The sequence below is a fragment of the Heliconius melpomene genome, chromosome 1 (assembly GCF_056956725.1).
Source record: "Heliconius melpomene rosina isolate 202511_hmr_F chromosome 1, ASM5695672v1, whole genome shotgun sequence".
Classification (NCBI taxonomy): Eukaryota; Metazoa; Arthropoda; class Insecta; order Lepidoptera; family Nymphalidae; genus Heliconius; species Heliconius melpomene.
The window spans coordinates 1322098-1341226 of NC_140389.1; the positions used below are offsets into that span (position 1 = coordinate 1322098).

A 19129-nucleotide genomic window follows, 5' to 3' on the forward strand; every position below is an offset into this window, starting at 1 on the left:
TATATAATAAATCAACTTATTATTTACTATAATAGTACGGACAGACATTATTGTATAAGTGAGTATATTATTTACTGTTTTAAGGGATTTTTGTGTCTGAGTAACGTTTTTTTGTACGGTAATATGTCTAGTGTGCCGTGGGAACGTGGAGTGTCAACATTAGGTTCCCATGTTCCCTCTGCTTACCCGCCTATATGCGGGATACACTGTGAAGCTAAAAACAATAACTTACAACATCATCCTTCGAGTCACATTCGCAGAACACATTGGTCACGTTTGGCGGGTGGCTGTCCAACGCACGCACTAACTCCACACCGACGCCTTGCTGAAACAGAAATGAGATAAATTAGTAATTTTGCTATACATATAAATTAAACAGGCTATCGTCGCGCAGCAGTACAGCATCAGGCTTTTTCAAGCCAGGCAGTCGTGGGTTCGATTTCCATTGGGATGAATTAATATTTTTTGATATGCTATTTTGCTATGGTACTAAGATAAAACACGGTGTTGAGTTCTGCCACTCAATACGCAATGCCTCGTTTGTAGGGTGGTAGGTACGTGGAGAAGGAAGTGTCTAAACAGTGGTTTCCCTCTGTCTACACACTTAATATTTTTTTTGAAATACTCGAATTAATAGTTAATTATTAATAAAATAAAATATTATGACAAAAGCTACGGATCACGAGTCTGTAAAAATAATAAATTATAAAAAAAACTACAAAGACAACCTACTAACGACTATTTATATATTATAGCTTAAGCAAAAATATAATTAGTAACAATAGATTAAAATGTATTATAAATTTCTTTTATCAAAGACATTTCTTACAATTTCTATAAAGAACTAAGCAAGTAGGGTAACTGCAGTTAAAGTTTACGATTTCCTAAATTAGGACACTGCATTGCAGAAACTGTAAACGTGACTTAAATACATATTTTATACCTTTAAAAACATTTAACTATGTTGCCGTTGCTGTCATCAAAAATGCGCCGTTTTGGATGATCGCGAGGATTGTGGGTTGTAATCCTACTAATGGGTACATATAGGTTTCATTTAGCATATTTTTAGTAAGGTAGAACGAGAGAATCTCTTAAAGCGCTTCGTTTATCGGCCTTCCGAATGCGCACCTTTTGGCCTTTTTGCGAAACTCAACGCCGCACTTGATCATTCCTCAGGAGGGAAATGAAAATAATTATTTTTTCCTAGCGAGATTCGAGCTCACAACCATTGGGTTTTTCTTATACCATGTCTCAATGCGACACGACGCAGCGTTAGGTTCCGCCAAAGTGTTTATTGGCGGCATTACCTTTACAGTTTTCAAAATATCAATTATGTAATCCAATTCATACTCAAAATATAAAAAAATATAAATAGGTTGGCATTTAGGTATGCGTACGTTTTTTTAAGGTTTTTTTATCCAAGTTCATGTGGAACACTTTAAAAATGTAAAAAATATATATTTATGTATAGCACATATGCACTTACAACTGTTCATATGTGATATATGTGATAGTTTATATGTAATGATATTATCTCGTTTTAACCTAAATATGTCTAGATTCCGGTCAGCCATGTCCGACTTCACCAAAGTTGTTTGTTTATTTAACATAAGGTTAAGATTCTCGACAGTATTAACTATAAGCAAAGAGATACCTTCCAAATTTTCTGTTTTAAAATGCAACATAAATCTCTTTATTTTTTAAAGTAGTAAAAGAGGCATGAGGAGACCTCGGTTGATTTTATAAGAGAGAGTATTGATGATGACTGGTGGAAGATAAAAAGCAAGAGGATAGAGGACGAGGCAAAAGAGGTGTGGAAATATAGTATGGATTGGCGTTCACTCTAGCTACCTTGTTAGCGGTACTTAAAGCGTGAAGGTACAAAAAAAAAAAGAAAAAACAATTGACACACTATCTTAACCGCAATGGCGTTTATATAACTTTATTAACGCTTATTTATATATTTCAACTAAAATACAAGCTTCATCTAGGAGTTTTACCCTCTATTCAGAACAGAATGTTAATGTTAGTCGTTAAAAGCAATCGAGTGACGATTTTCAGAGCTGAGCCAGTTAAAAATAAAATTGCCAATTAAACTTATGGGTGTTATTGCGTAGTATTGTTTGAAAATGTGTAAATTTATAAGAAACAATTAATAATCTATACTAATATTATAAAGCTTCCACTTTGCTTGTTTGGTTGAACACACTATTCTCAGGAACTACTGGTTTGAATTGAAAAGTTATTTTTGTATTGGATAGTCCATATATCGATGAAAGTTATGGACATCTTGTTAACCGTGTCGATGTAAAACAATACCTTACTTAATGCTTCTTTTGATTTCGTTAATTTAGAAGCTTTTTTGGTCAGAGTTACCTCCCTTAAAGCATCTTACAGTTGACAAACTTATAGTTTGCGGGCGTAAGCACTCATTTTGTATAAAATGAAGTACAATTATAAGATTGTAATAATTTTGATCTGCAGTATGAATATAAATTACAATATTAATATAAGTTCCCATTTCTTCAAAAATTTTATAATTTTAACGGAATAATTTATTAGTTTAATGTCAACGGTTCATTCAGGAGCTTTTTTGTGTTCCAAGGGTCCTTAAACCTAAATGTTTTATATATAATTTCAGCATGCTCTCCACGAGATTTTGAGATAAATGGACTTGACAGACACAAGGAGATGCGGACATCAAAGTGGTCGTAAAAGGGCTCCGTTTTTGCCTTTTGAGTTACGAAAGAACCCTAAAAATAGGGATATGGTAAATATATGGTAATAGAAATTTTTGCAAGGTTTTTTTTTCATTTCATTGACATACTCGTATATCCACCTTTTCATTTTGAAGTACGTGACCTTCGTTTAATATCATCGATATTGTGCCTTTGAACGTGAATTCAAATTTCCTTTTGAAAAAGATTTTATAATAAAGATTTGGTATAATAAGAAAATTACATTTACATTTTTCTTATAAAATAATTTATAGAAAGCCTTTGAAAGTAGGAAAATCAAAGGTAGACATCTTGGTTTTTGGCTTCCTTGTGAAAGACTTAATTAAATATCCACCAGACGGATAAAAGCAGACAAAAAAACTTATTACGAAGCAAAATTACCAATATTAGTAAAATGATTTAATACTGTCATTAACATAAATTTATAAGATACAAAACTGAAGATAAATTTCTTAACTTTTCCTTAAAAACGATGGGGGGAAATTATATCCACCCCTCCTCTCTGCTTTGATCTCTAATACAATATTACAATAAATTAATTATAGTCCATAACTTTACGTGCTTAGACTAAAAATACCCTTTTTCCCGTTCCCGTCGAAATTTCGGGAAATCCTTAGAGCCTCCCTAAGGCCTCTAAGCCGCGTAGTTCCGACTCTGTCAATCAGTAAGGGAAGAGTCTTATGTGTATAGATAAAAAATATTTTATCCTGCTATAGGCAGGGAGATAAAATTTAATGACCTAACCTAAAGACACTGTTTTCCGCTTTCCGCTTGAACCTGTGACATTGTGAGTGGTGTGGAGAACTCAACGCCGTTCCATGTCTCACTACAGGGAAAACGTAATAATTCATTTCTTCGGGTGAGGATCGAACTTACAACTTTGATACCGTTAAAATATTTGGGTTATTAAATAAATACGTCACATATACTATTTATGAGAAAGCATTTTTTTCACTACTCGACAACGTAAATTAGAAAAAAGTTATCGAATCTATTTTCACTTATTAACAGAAATTGGCTTCTGAAAACCTACGACTGCGAATAAGTCGGGTAAAACGTATTTTCTATTAGGTATAAAATACACGCGATCAATCTGATTAAAGTAATTTCGTTTAATATGAGCAAAGATCGCGAAAACAGTGAATTATTTTCAAATATATATTTCTTTTTTATAGTTATACACTGTATTCCGCTTGAAACAGAGTAGACAAAGGGCATCTAGCGTACACTCCGTCTAGCAGCCCCAATCGTAGCGAAGAAACAGCAATAATAAATAATAGATTAAACACTTTCTTTGCGCTAGGTACTTACTACTATTACAATACACTTTCATATTAATAACCACCATTCATGAGTCCAATTCATAACTGACCAGCTGATACAAACAAAAATAGATATACAAATAGAAACAAATCTATATCAAAATACGAGATCGTCGTAGCACAACGGCAGAATACTTGTATGGACCAAATGAGACAGTCTGACTCGTATTTGAGAAAACAAATTATTTTAAGTACCTCACTCTAATAGGGTAAAAGCCAAAAATCGCTATGTCTCGAAAATTGAGGCAGTGCCTGGTGAACAGACCATCCTAACACCAAGTTCCCTTTGCCTATCCTGCCATGGGGGATACAGGGTGAAGCTAACCAAAGATATTAATTAACCAGCTGATCCAAATAAAAATAGCTACAGAATTAGAAACAAATGTATGTAAACCAATATAAAACTATAGCCAATAACCCCTATAATATTGGCGAAGACATAAAACCAGTTGTTGGCACCACGCCACCGACTGCCATTGTCAGGGGAATGTTGGATCGATACACTGAATTGTAGTGGAAATCGGTTAGCTAAGACTTATTTCTACTAGTTAAACTAGTTGTCTACCTTCAGGTCTGTTTGCGTGGAGTTTAAGGTGTAAAATGCCTGGTGTCTGGTTAATGTGTAAAGCACGGCGTTGTGCTGCCACTCAACACGTAATGCCTCTAGAAATCGGCGGAAAGAGAGGAATGGAAGTGAATGGGGAATGCAGCGTCTCAACACTAGCTTCGCAGGTTCCCCCTGCCTACCATGTTATGTGCGAAATACAGCGTAATGCTAAATAAATAAACAAGTAAGAGAGTCAAGGAACCTACCTACATGATATTTGTTTTTAAGTTTAGTACTTTCAGCTTTGCGTTATCTGTTAGTCAATCGTTAACGGAAAAGTTTGAAATAATACATAGATTAGGTTTTGGGATGTACTCGTATCTATAATCTAAAAAGATATAGACAAAATATATAATAATAAACCTTAACCAACATCCCAATCTAAACAACCCAAATCGCAACTAAATTGCTGTCGATATTTATCTCAGTACTAAGTTAACGGAGCAATAAGATAAGCTTCCAGTAGGCTTATTTATAGAGCAATAAATCTTGACATCTATATACTCACATATACGAGATCTTGTTTGTCAGATTTTTTCTACAAGGGAATACAATGGGGAACAAAAGAGTCTAAATGGTAACAGAGTATCTTAGCACTAGATTCCCAGGTTCCCTTTGCTATCCTGCTGAAGTTGAAAAAAAAATTTTCTTCATAATCACCTCTTAAGCTACTTAAGAGACCTCTTCGTAACAAGCATTCCTTAACGTAAAGTTGCAAAATAGTCTTTACTTAATTTCCGCAAGCACATGTGGGTCGTGCATGTGTGTATGTATGTCTGTGTATTACACAATATGCAATCTTATCTCGTGTTATGAAAACTTGTCGTGGCTTTCCGGTATAATGTGGTTGATACGACCGTAGTAAATTATCTGACAGAAAAACTAAATAATCGGTGAAATACCGTCGTTCAAAAGGATCTGGGTTCGATTCCAACTCGGGTGAATGAATTATTTTTATTTCCTGGCACTAACTAATAACATCATCAGGGAAGTAATGTTTGCTGTATCCCGCGTATACAGGTGGTTACTGTTAAGAGTTGTGTTATGAGTGGCGGAATTTAACACCGCGTTTTGCGGCCCAGAGCGAATATTTCCACTTTTTATTTAATCGAACCCACACCCGACGTGTTTACTAGCCCACTTATGCCCTTGTGCTACGAAGGCCTATTATTATTACTAAATTATTAATTTAAGTGTTCACTATTCGAACGTAAAGTGTGTCAATTATGTTAATCTTGTCAAATGATGTTTCCATATTTATAAATATTAATAATTTATAGATTGTGAATAGATTAATAAATGTACTTAATATATACAACAAATATGTATGTAAATTTATAAAATTTCACAAACTACTACTTCTATACTTAAGGGTTTGTTTGGTTGAACACGCTAATCTCAAGAACTACTGGTTCGAATTGCAAAAATCTTTTTGTATTAATTTAATTATAATTCATTTATTGAGAAAGGCTACACGATACACGATATATCGATTTACTTATAAATGTGAAATAAATCGATATTTTTGGTCCTACTAAATAAAAAAAAATATTTCAAGATGAGAAGAGTGATTCGTTACTAGATGTTCTCTATTTACTCAAGAAAAAAGAACTGCTGGATGTCCATTTATCGAGAAAGGTCACATTATACGTTTCAATGATACATTAGGCTACGCGAGTAAAGCCGCGGGTAAAAACTAATTCCATTTAATTCATACCTACACTCACTTCTTAAGTCATCAAAGTCGTTAGTTGACTTAAATGATCGATAGTCGTACGTGCTTACCGAAGGCGCCTCCTGAATTCATAATTTCTTTCATCTGTTACGTTACGTTTTTATAAATATTACATTATATATAACGTATTTTCTCTCTGTTTATTATAGCTGCAAAAAGAGATAGATATAGGGCAAAGTATCTAAATGAAATCGACTCCAGACAATGAATTATTTACATTTCCTCGCTGTAGTAAAATAAAAAAGTGCGGTGTTAAATTCTACCACTGACAATGGGGACTGAAGTGCTAAGGTAGGCAGAGGGAACCTAGTGTTATAACATTAGGTTCCCTGTCTACTATCCAGGATTTCACATATATTAAATCGTGGCATTCTGTTCTCCTGTTTTATACGCCGTTATTTATTTTGTATGAAAATAATTTATATTTCTCCTAACTCTCCTCCATATTTCCTCGAAACAAAGATTAAACTCACAATTGCTATATAACATATATATTATAAGTAGTATAGTAAGACCGTGTTGAGTTCCACCAGTCAACACGCAATGCCTCTAGAATTCAGCAAAAAGTGGGGAACGGAAGTGTCTTAATGGGAAAGGAGTGCCTGTATATATTGTCAAAATTTCCATAAGCCAGGCCTTAAGCCTTAACGACCTTAGATTTATGGAAAAAATAAAAAAGTAGACGCCGATGAGATAGATCTAAATATAAAAAAAACATTCTAACTGAATATTACTCATTTGGAACACTCGTCATATATTAATGACGTTATTATATGACGTAATTCACGTAATTCCTCTGATACATCAGCAAAAGGTATAAATAGATATTCGTCAAACGACATCCCGAGGCCTTGTTGTCCATACGTTTATTTAGAATCATTTTTATTATCAGCCTTGGAGATTTATTTATTGTTAATGGGTGTGAGTTCAAATTCAATTTAGGGTAAGAGTTATTTCTAAAAGCTTTGCCAGAGAGTTTGTCTTGGGAAAGTTAATTTTAACAATTCGGTAAAATTATAATTTGTCCTAGAGCCATCATAGATTTGTGTTTTGAATAATACAGGGTGAGTCATATTGAACTTTCCGATTTCAATAAGGTGTGTATTAAAAACAAAGCGACATGCAGTAAAAATTATTTTATTGTTTGAAAGCACATAACATGCAGTTTTAATTTAGTTGGTTTTAAAAATGATATCCTGTAAATGTCTACCTCCATTGACCACACACTGCTGAAGCCTTTCCCGGAAGTTGTCCATTACTCGTCGAGTCATATTCAGCGGAATAGCATTGATTTCTTCCGTGATTGCAGCCTTCAGTTCATCGATGGTTCGGGGACGATGCGTGTACACCTTTTCCTTCAGGTAACCCCAGAGAAAGAAATCGCAGGGGGTTAAATCAGGTGATCTCGGCGGCCACCCAACGTCACCTCGCAAAGAAATGAGATGACCGGGAAACATTTGTCGCAGGATTTCCATTGAACGCCTGGATGTATGGGCTGTAGCACCATCTTGTTGGAACCAGATGTTATCGTTGTCATGATTCTGCGTTAATTCCTCCAATTTCGGTTTCAGAAAAGTTTCAAGCATGTCGCAATACCGAGCAGAGGTAACTGTGACGACTTGACCATCTTCTTCAAAAAAATAGGGACCCCACACACCAAACTCTGCAATAGCGCACCACACTGTCACTCGAGGGCTGTGAAGTGGTCGTTCGTGTAGGTTTCGTGGGTTATTCTCAGCCCAGTATCGAAAATTCTGTTTGTTGACAGTTCCGGCGAGGTGAAAATGTGCCTCATCACTGAAGATCAAAACAGCAGTGCGGGGGATCTGCTGAATGTCGCGGCATAAATTTGTTCGTGTGTCTAAGTCTCTAACTGTTAATTCTTGCACTACCTGAATCTTGTATGGGTGAAATTTAAGGTCTCTATGCAGTATTCTGCGGACACTACTGAAAGATAATCCTAGTGAAGCGGCATGTTTCCGAACAGAACGCCGAGGGGATTGTTGAATTGAAGCCCGCACTCTATCCACGTTTTCCGCTGACGTTGACGTCCTAATTCGGCCTTGTGGTCTTGTTTTTAATGCTGATGATGTTGCTCTAAAATTTGATACCCAATTTCTGATTGTTGGTCCAGTGGGAATGGGATCACGTCAACCAATAGCAAAATGTAAACGGAACGCACGCTGTGTTGTGATCACGGAGCCGCCATTTTTAATAAACTCTTCAACTACGAACGCACGATGTTGTCCCGACCAAGCCATTGCTCACACTAAAACTGCATGTCATGGCGCGTCTAATGACACCATCCCCACCCTTCTACTCCTTCCCTTCTTCGTGCAACGTCCTTCCAAAACCGGAAAGTTCAATATGACTCACCCTGTATTACTCTCGGTTTTCTAACATCCTTTTATTTTTTTTTAAATCGTTTTTTTTTTAATTAATCATTGTATTTTACAGACAATATGAAAGACAGAAAAGACAATAGGGAAAACATCATTAGCAACACAATAACAATAAGTGGGAACCTATTAAGAGTTGAGCTGTTTTTGAGATTAGCATGCCCAAACCCACAGACATACATACAAAAGCTTAAAACACTTAAACGGCGTGACGGTCCGCCACTCAACACACAATCTTTCCAGTATTCAGTGGAAAGTGGGCAACGGAAGTGTCTTATTGGGAACGGAGTGTCTTGACACTAGGATACTAAGTTTTCTGCATACCCTGCTATGTGTATGTATCCCAGCCTAAAGCTATAAAAAAACTTATTACGTCATAAATATGAACATACATTCGTCGTTAGGTGGTCCAGTAATTAACATTTTAATTTCACGCCCTGCCTTTTTCGCTGTAGGTAGTAGGTAGTAGGTACCATATTAATTATTAATATAGCACGTGACCTTTGCTTGTATAGACTCGTAAATTGGGCAACCGGATAATTACTTACGTTTTAAAATTTTTGAATACAGACACTTAAGTAATTAAAATATATATTTATTATTATTTTTAAATGTGGTTACGGGTTTTAATTCCCTTCCACTCGAGGAAATGAATTAATTTTCTTACATACGTAGGTACGTAGGATACGGAGTGTCTTACCACTAGATTCTCTCTCTAAGCCATGAAACTATAAAATTGTATTATTTAATATACCTAATATAATTACAATATTTAATACAATATTAGAAAGACAAACATTAAATAAAAAGTTTCTTCTGTGACGGCAACTTTACCATATCTTTAAAAGGTAAGTACATATAATATTAACTTGTTTAGATAACAATAGTAAATATTGACGTATATTGAACAACTTAGTAATTATTTATTATTAAGTCATTTTGTATTTTATGATAGATATAAAAAAATGTGTGTGTGTGGCCGTAAAACGACAACAAACAAGAAAATCACAAATTTAAAAGTATTTTTGCTTAAGAGTGCGTTAAAATGAATTCCATGAAATGATATACCATTACTGAGAAGGTCGCTGAAATAACAGAATATAACCTTTCAGTAATGTACTTGGCTGTCTTCCAAAGCCGAGCCAAGTCTCCAACTTTTGAGACAAAACTCATAATTTACTATGACAATTTGTTTTTAAGCCATAAAAGTGTAGTTTCTATAGCAAACCTTTGTTTTTCTTTCAATTTCTCTGCCAAAAGTTGTTATTAATTTGAAAGCTTAATTTCAGTTAAGTTTCGTTATTAATCGACAATATCAAATCAGATAATTGATAATCCTTAAATATATTGATTTATTAATATTCTCAAGAATTATATTTAAAAATAGGTATTTTTACCTATGGTAAAATGAACCCACTACATTCAGCTTACCAGCGAAATCCGTTCCGAGACGCAGCTCTAACACAAGAACACTTGAATATTTGTTTATGTTATTAATAGAATATTACTGCGTTGTTGTTGACAAAAGTGTATTTATTTTGAATCATTCAAAGATTGTTTGAGTCATACGTTTCCTATTAGTAGTGAGGTACACGGAGACTATAATAAAATTAAATAATAACATATAGCATCACGCTGTATCCCGAATTAGGCAGAGGGAACCTAGTGTTCTGTCACTTCCATCCCATAGTGTGTTGAGCAGCACAACACTGCCCTTTATCGTATTACCTGAGTGAGTAAATTAAATTATAATTTATGCCTCGAGAGAAATCGAACCCACAATTGTCACCTATACAGTTATATGCAAACATTGCAAGCTCAATTTTTTTAATGGATGTGAACTGGCCCCTATCGCACCTAGTCTGGCATCACCTGACATATATAGTTATATATTAGATATAGTCTTTATATTTATTTTAAATTTCATGGCAATTGAAGATATAAGAAAATTTAAATATTTGATAAGATATGAAAATCACAACTTTATTCTATATGTAATTCAATTCATAGAAACACATTTCTCAATAATGTGTCTGTAAATTATGAAAGACCTAACGACGCCGCGCCGTCGCGGCGCTGTTGGGACATAATATGTACACAAAGTTTAGTTTATTTTTTTGTTTTCTCTCTTTCTAGCGGAGTAGCCAGGGGGTAAGGAGCTAAGCATTACAGTCTCTGAATACCTTTTCCACCTCGTCTACTGTCAACAACCTTTTGATATGTCAAAATATGTTATAAAAATTGTTATACAGGTGGAATTGTCAGCACCACTTTAAATGAAACCACAGTTTCAACTACTCTATAAAAGCCTAATATAATTCTGAAAAAAAAATAATCCCTAAAAATAAAAAAGTTATTTTTTCAAACTAAATAAATCATAAAATTATCGTTTTAAAATAAAACACCATTTGTAAAGTATAACATAAACACGCACACACTTACCTGTCAAAGCGGCAACGTCGCACACGTATGTGTGCGTCACACGAAATACAGGTATGGATAAAAATCGTGAAATGAAAAAAAAACCCTACGTCCAAACTGTTGAGGTACCTTGATTAATTTCTCCAACTTTGGGTTTGAAATATTTTACCTTATATGCAGTTTCAGTAAAAGGAGCGCTGCCTCTTCCAGCCTGTATCTATATATATAAAATCGAAAGGTCACTCATTCATCACGAAATCTCAGAAACTACAAGTGCTAGGAATCTCAAATTATGCATAGGAGTTACTTATAGGACGTAGGTGCTCGCTAAGACGGGAATTTGCAATATTCGACTTCTAAGGGGTTGTTCTTGGGGTCGAAAGTTTGTATGAAACTTCGTTACTACAAATGCTAGGATCCTCAAATTTTGCATAGACGTCACTAGGACGTAGTCATTGAGACAGAAATTAATAATAACATAGTTCACGCGGGTAAAACCGCGAGCGGGCCGCTAGTATGTTATAAATATATTTCAAAAATAGGGAACAGCGTAAATAAATGTATGTATGTAATGTATTTCTGTCCACATCTCCACAACATGCAGGAGATGCATGATCAGAAAAAAGTTTTCCATTTCTTCTTCCAACAATATCCCCACTTAAAGAGTCTACCAGCCATTTTATTTAGAATCACCATCCCCTGTCACTCATTTCAGACAACTTTGCTTCATATAGCCCACACAATAAGAACCGAAATAGCTTGCGGGTCAATGGAACATCAAGGTAGCCGCGTGATTGGCACTTTGCAGTGTTGCCAAAATCTGGATTGTCCCATCATTTGTTACTACGCCGAATTGTTTTGTTTGTTTACTATTTGATTATTTGATATTGATATTAAGATTTAGATACCAGTAAAAGAGTGAACTAACTTAACACTAAGTTTCCTCTGCTTGCCCTGTTCCGTGCAGGATACAGCGTGAAGCTGATATAATAATATTCTATTCATTAATACACTTGCTTTTCCCTCCGGCTTCGCCTCGCGCTCATATAGAATTTAATAAGGGCTATGTATGTCACATTCTAAATAGCGGAAATGACTCTGACCCCAAGTGGAATGGGTTATATCCAATCGTTTAACTACCTTCTTCGATAAATGAAGCACAAATAATTATAACAGAAATAAATTTTCTTAGCAAACCAATAGTTCCTGAGATTAGAGCTAATATTAGTCCAGAGTATATATATTTGATATAATATTACAGACATTGTTACATGAGTCACGTATGGGCGTACTTAAGGCGGCACTTGGGCAACATTACGCTATAAGCCTCTCCATACTATTATGGGTCACGGATCAATACAATAAAGCTGTTCATTTAAGACTTAAGCGATGGTAGCCATCTTTTTGCAGACGCCCCCATAGAATCTAAGCCCACGGTAGATATTACAACAACATTAAAGTGATGAAGCAAGTAAATTAATCATCCATCCATACACGGTAGAAATTCCTACCGTACGAACGAAACGCTTTGAGGCTACATTCTTTATCCGCACTGCGAGAGATTGGAACTCACTGCCGGCATCTGTATTTCCTGTGACATACAATGTGGGGGTTGTCAAAGATAGGGTGAATAGGTATCTTCTAGGCAAGCGTGCACCACCGTAGACCGCATCAATGCTCACCAGACTTGATGCGGTCAAACGCAAGCCTATTCCATATAAAAAAAAAAAAAAAAAATCGTCGTGTCGTGTTAGGGGCACTAAGTGGGACTGTAAACGTGACTGGTTGTGCAATGAAATATTTATTTAAATTTATATTTCCATTTCTTCTGGTGTCGAGGCAAGGAGCGCGGCGTTGAAATCCGGGGAATAATGGAGAACATTTCTCTGCGCCACAACTGGCCTCAGAAAACATGAGTATGTTAAAACTTTTATTACATCTAAACGCAGTGGTCATAGTTCACAACTTCTACTCAATAGGCGTGTTCCCCATTGTTTTCCTTCATGGCAACACATAAATCCCACAAAAACTAAAAATACCCTTTTGTCTGACAATCTCAAGCGATCTCACACATTGTCTAACAAAAGGACACTTGGTACATTGTTCTATGATATATTATAACTTTGTTTTCTTTAGTAACATTACGTAAATACTGCTAAAATACCTACCTACCTAATAAGATTAATAAGTAAAGTCTCATATAATGGCACAGTGGTAAATATATTTGACTAGCTTTTACTTACGGTTTCGCCCTCGTAGTCAAAATGACACATTCTAAGTACTCGAGGCACTAATAAACAGGGTATGCAAAGGGAACCTGGGAACCCAGTGTTGTCTGCTTACTTCTGGAGCTATTGCGTGTTGAGAGGTAACTAATAAATGATTAACGGGAACTAATATAGCCTATCTATAACCTTCTTAGATAAATGGAAAATGGAAGAAAACAAAAACAACTTTTCTATTCGTAGTAGTCTCCAAGCTTCAGTTGGTCGAATGAAAATTCACTTCACTTTCAACTAAACAAACTCTCAATGTTACACTATTAGTACAGATTATATAATATGGTTGATTACGTGGGTTCATTTCCCGCGTAGTGTAAATATATAATTATTATCGTTGACCGTGACATTAATGCCTATGTTATATAGAAATATAAATAAATATCAGTAAATTAATTATCCTGTAGCTTTCACATGTGCGTATATCGTTTTATTTTTATCTTCACGCCTCGGAGGAAGGGGCAAAAGGGAGCCATTTTGCAGTATAAAGTATGAGATTCTAGAGATAACTAACATTTAAATATTAGACCTATTTAAGAACTGAAATATTGTTTCTAACATTAAAACTATGAATAAAATACTTAAGTATAGATATGCATCTAGATGCTGTAACAGGTTCGATTCCCGATACATACATAAGCTATAAAGTAACATAATGATGCCCTTTTACCAAGTTTCTAGCTACTCAGAATTTCCCTTTTTTGTTACAGTACCGACCGTAGTATATAATTTTCACTAAATTAATCATAGATAAAATGCACAGATAAAGAATTATAGATAAATCTCATATTATTATGATTTTGTCAATTATTTTATATTGAAAGAAAACGCGCGACGTTCAGATCAACCACTTAACACACATTGTTTTAAAAAGTCGTGCGCTAAGTGAGAATCGTAGGACTGTATTTACAATTCGCGTTCAAGTCTAAGATCGACCCTGAGATGCCCCGTATTAATTCATAACTATATAATTTTTGAATGAAAACGGCATCTCAAGATCGATCTCAAATTTGAGAGCGGTTTATAAATACCGTCCATAGTAACTTAACACTAGTTTCCCTCTGCCTACCTCGGTATGTGGGAAAAGGCGTGAAGCTGCAATATCTATAAATTTATAATTTTTTTCCAATAATTTCAGTTAAAAAGTGTAGATATAGTAATATATTGTAAATTTCTGTTTAATATTCATAGGCGTGACTCAGCCACATAAGATTGCGCCGAAGCGTGACTGATAAAGTTTACGAGCGAACTATGTACGAGTATGTACGAGTACGAGTATGCCACATTTGTCCGGAACAACCATCTCTAATACTATAGTCTGGGTATGCAAATGACTAACAGTATACTCTATTCATAGGGGCAATGTTTGTATGTTAACGCGGCGGTTGTGAGTTCGATTTTTACCCGGTGGAAACAATTATTTTCATTTTCTCGTTTAGATAATAAAACCGAGCGCGGCGTTGAGTTCCGTCTATGTTTCACTGCGACGACTCGTGTATGTTTCAAAATTGAAGGATTTTTTTTTGACATAATTTAAAGTTGATACGTTATAACTAAGGCATTAACTTTAAATTTAATTATATATTTATTTCTGTTTGTTTCTTCTTCACGAATAAATTGCTAAATCGCTTTTGATAAATTTTGATGTGAATAATATTTCATATTATCAATTTTTCTTTTTCTTGTTCTGTTTTATTTTGTTTAAATATTTTTTACGAAGATAAAACGTCTATTCTTCCATAAAATGAATTATCAAATAATTTCTTTTTGTATGTGGGGAAACCTTAATAAATAATTCAGCTAAGTGAATAATCAATATATATAATTATTCTGACCTTCAAGAGAGTTTGTTGCTAAATTACACCATTGCCATAGAGGGTCATTGGTAAGTAGTTTTTACATGCGGCTTTGCCCGCGTTTGCAAATGAAAATAGCCTTCCTCTCCCCTTTCTTTGGATTCGGAATATTTATCAGAAAATCGAGCTGAAACTTCTGAAAAGGCTTCGCCAAGTATCTCAAGTTATATTATCACGTAAAAGCGTCAAATTCTAGGCAGAAAAGATCATAGTTGGACGGCCACTAAATTTAAGAACTAAGAAGTGTCCTGTTTTGTTATCTAATCCATTTTTTCTTATAAAAAATTAGTAAACTGTGAGGTTTTTTATTTATATAGTCTATTAATACATAGATTAAGATATAATATCACATTTATAAATGTATGAACGTAATGTATATACTGTCACTCAAATACATATATGTACGTCGAGTCGCCTATTAGTGTACTGTGAAATATGGTTATCTATCTAAGGTTAATAGTTAAAAATATCTAAGTAACATTTTAAAGCTTTATATCGGCTTTGTCTTATCAATACAATGGATAAACACGACCCGCTTATCCAGTACGATAAGCCCAAATCTACGACATAGGTATCTATAGCAAATAATCTATATCAGATTCACGCTTTTTCTCGCATAGCACGCACCGCCGAGTTTTTGACAGATTGCGTCCAGAACGTAGATACAACGTCTTCTACTACAGGAGAGAAATGTAAATAAATTATAAATGTAATTAGTTACTAGAAATATATCTAGAATTGAAGTATATTTTCGGAATATTAGTAATTTTCTGGATGAACGTTAAGGTTATAGGTTCAACCCGATTGTACAAGGAAAAATTAAACCAACTTTGACGAAAATCTCCAAGTAATTCGGAAAACATAAAAAAAGAAAATTAGTAAGTCATTGAAAATTTGACATAAAGGCAATTTGTGGGTTATAATAATTAATAAAATAAACAATAAAGAAAATTATGGCATTTAAGTCTCACTTTTGGAAGTACCTATACAATTTTAAAGAATTCTTAAAAATGTTCAATTTTTTAGTTAATATTGGATTAAAAAAAGCCCAAAAATTATAGTTAATTAATTTAACTATAATTTATAATATTAATTATAAAAAGAAATAAACAAATAACATTATTGTTTATACCTATATAAGATTTTAATCCCCATATTTATGTTTCCGTTCCATAATTCCATTCTATCGATATCGTACTTGATCTAGTTTTCTATGCTCTATTAATCACTGGCGGTTATCCTTGATATCCTGTATCCTTTATTACCATGCTATAGAGTTCAATTTAATAGTTGTAAATAAATGTACTAAGTTATTTACAGAAAAAATAAACATGTTAGATGTTTGATGTAAATAGGTCAAACCTATGATGAAAGTGCAAGTGCTGCTAAATATAAAGTTGGTGGGTACGATTCCCGCTTGAGACAAATTAGTTGTGTAGACGTAAATAGTGAATTATCACTATATTCTCTTTATTTATTGAGATATGTGTAAAAATAAATGAAGTAATTAACTTAGTAACGTCTAAATAATTTCCTCGATTCTGATCTTTTTATGGTATGGAAATTACCTGTAGTGACGAGGTCGCCTTTTATATTCCACCAAAATTATATTCCCCAATATATAAATATATTCATTAATTTATGATATACTTTGGTAAAAAACTTTATATACATAAATAAAAAATAAAACTCACCTCTTCCACAGACTTCTTGGAGAACTCATTCATGGACACAATCCATTGCTGCACAAGTTCATTCACAATAACAAGATCATTATATAACCACGTCAATAACTCGTTCACCCACTGCACGCTCGCAGCATCTGGACCGGTACAGGTCGGGATTATTATACTCTGGTGTTTCTTAACAGACAACTGCTCAGGACCTGGAGACATGCGACCCAAGCGTTTCTTGATAGGCGGCGTGGCGGGCACCAAACTCGAAGGTTTGGTGGGCTTAAACGACCCGCTCTTTATTTTAGCGCTGGTAGCCAAGACGCTATCCGCACTAGTTATAATTTCGTTCGCTGTTTTCTTCGTATCATCGCTCGGCTTCGGCTTTTCGACCTTTTCCTCTGTTGCTCTCGCGGTGAACCTTCCATACGCCCACTTCCCAATCCCAAGGATGACGATGGAGAAGAGGATCCATATGAATATAAGCATCACAAGGTTGTCCATCGCTGTGTCCATATAGTCGAAGCTGCATATAAGGTCGTCAACCGCTTCGGCTAGGTCAGCCATAGTTTTCCATGGTGTTTGCCACCACGCGGCGTTGGCTCCCGCCGCCTCGCTACTCCGTACTGGATTCGAGCCCGACATTTTTTCACTATTTCTGATCGTGCTATTTTTGGACGCAGCTCTCTGTCTTTTTCCCGCGCTATCCCTTTCTTGTGGGCGCGTTCAGATTTGCATATTAATTTCTAACTAATAATTAGGCAGCATGTTTCTTTTTGAACACATTTTTAAGGTACGGTTTTGTTTATTTTTGTTATATTATATTATTTATTGTTTAATAATTCGATCGTTCGTATTATTTCGTGGTTTCAAAGTCTTCCTCGTGATTCAATCTTTTATTTTGCACTGCATTTTGTCACTAAAATTCTGCAACAAAGAAAGGTTTAAGGTAAGTATTTTAAAAACAATAATAAACGGAAAACTTTATTTGAAGAAAACCGTATAAACCATTATTGATATTTTTATTTCTTACAAACGCCTTTTTTTAAATATGTAACAAGCCCTTTTTGTTAAGTACGAATTTTTTTTTTTCGAACATGTGGATAATGCTGTTAGCCCTATTGGCTTTTACAGCGACACCGGTTGGGTAGGGAAGAGGGTACTCTGTCCCTGAAGAAATGCAAGCACTAAGTGGCTGCCTGTGAGGAAGTCGACGACTGTAAGGGCGCCCCCCGCGGGACTCGAACCTCGGCTTGCGGCCGTCGAGCGGACTGGGTGTAAACCACAATGGGATTTTAACAACAGTATAGTATTAAATATAAAATATTATAATATTAAGGCCGTCGTAGCGCGGGAACACAAACATAGTATGCACTGTAAACGCGACGGTTGTGGGTTCGATTCCCACTCGGGGAAATAAAATATTAAACATTTTCATTTCCTGACCCAAAGCTGAGTTCTAGTCAACACTCATGTTGACTGTTGACTAGGACAATTCAAAGAAATTCGGAATTTGGAACGACGGCCTTTAACCCCTATTACATCGCCGTCAATAATTATTACAAATTAAAATTCCAATCTTAATTTCTAGACACATTTTTAGGTAACCTAATTCAATTCAGCGTCTGCTTTATATTTATAATCTGTCGTAATTCACTTAATTGACCTTTGAAGTGACGTCACCTCAAATACAAAGTGACCTTTGAATTTAAAGTCAGTCACTAACATGCGTATAGCATATCACGTTTTTGTTATAAAATATGAATAATTTGTTGTGGCGCAGTGGTGGCGATCCGTGTTTAAGTGTAAGAGAAGCTACAGGTTTAAATCCTAGATAAAATAATGTACAAATTAGTTTAAATTACAATACAAAAAGATAGTTGATACAAATATTATAAATTTATTTGAATAAAGTCAAGTTGTTCCGTTGAAGCTAAATAGAAGCGTAATAGAATGCGAATCCGAAAAAAATCCTTTAAACGTTAAATTAATTGAATAAAATCACCAAATTTATTATACAGGATTAATTAGAGTAAAAAATTGAGAATTGAAATGTATGGCATTTAAAAGTGATAGACATCTTAATCTGAATTAATATG

At 34.7% G+C, this 19129-nt stretch overlaps 1 protein-coding gene across 9 annotated transcripts in view; it reads right to left on the reverse strand.

Moving 5' to 3' along the window:
• LOC146540887 (uncharacterized) overlaps nt 1–19129 on the reverse strand; it is a 50728-nt gene that overhangs the window by 17867 nt on the left and 13732 nt on the right. For all 9 annotated transcript variants that reach the window (XM_085206630.1, XM_085207021.1, XM_085206971.1 and 6 more), the window contains exons 2-3: nt 17052–17957; nt 233–325 (exon numbers count right to left, since the gene is read on the reverse strand). In XM_085206630.1, coding sequence (XP_085062756.1) covers nt 233–325; nt 17052–17675 — 717 coding nt within the window. In that variant the 5' untranslated portion in view covers nt 17676–17957. The remainder of the gene's footprint in view (nt 1–232; nt 326–17051; nt 17958–19129) is intronic.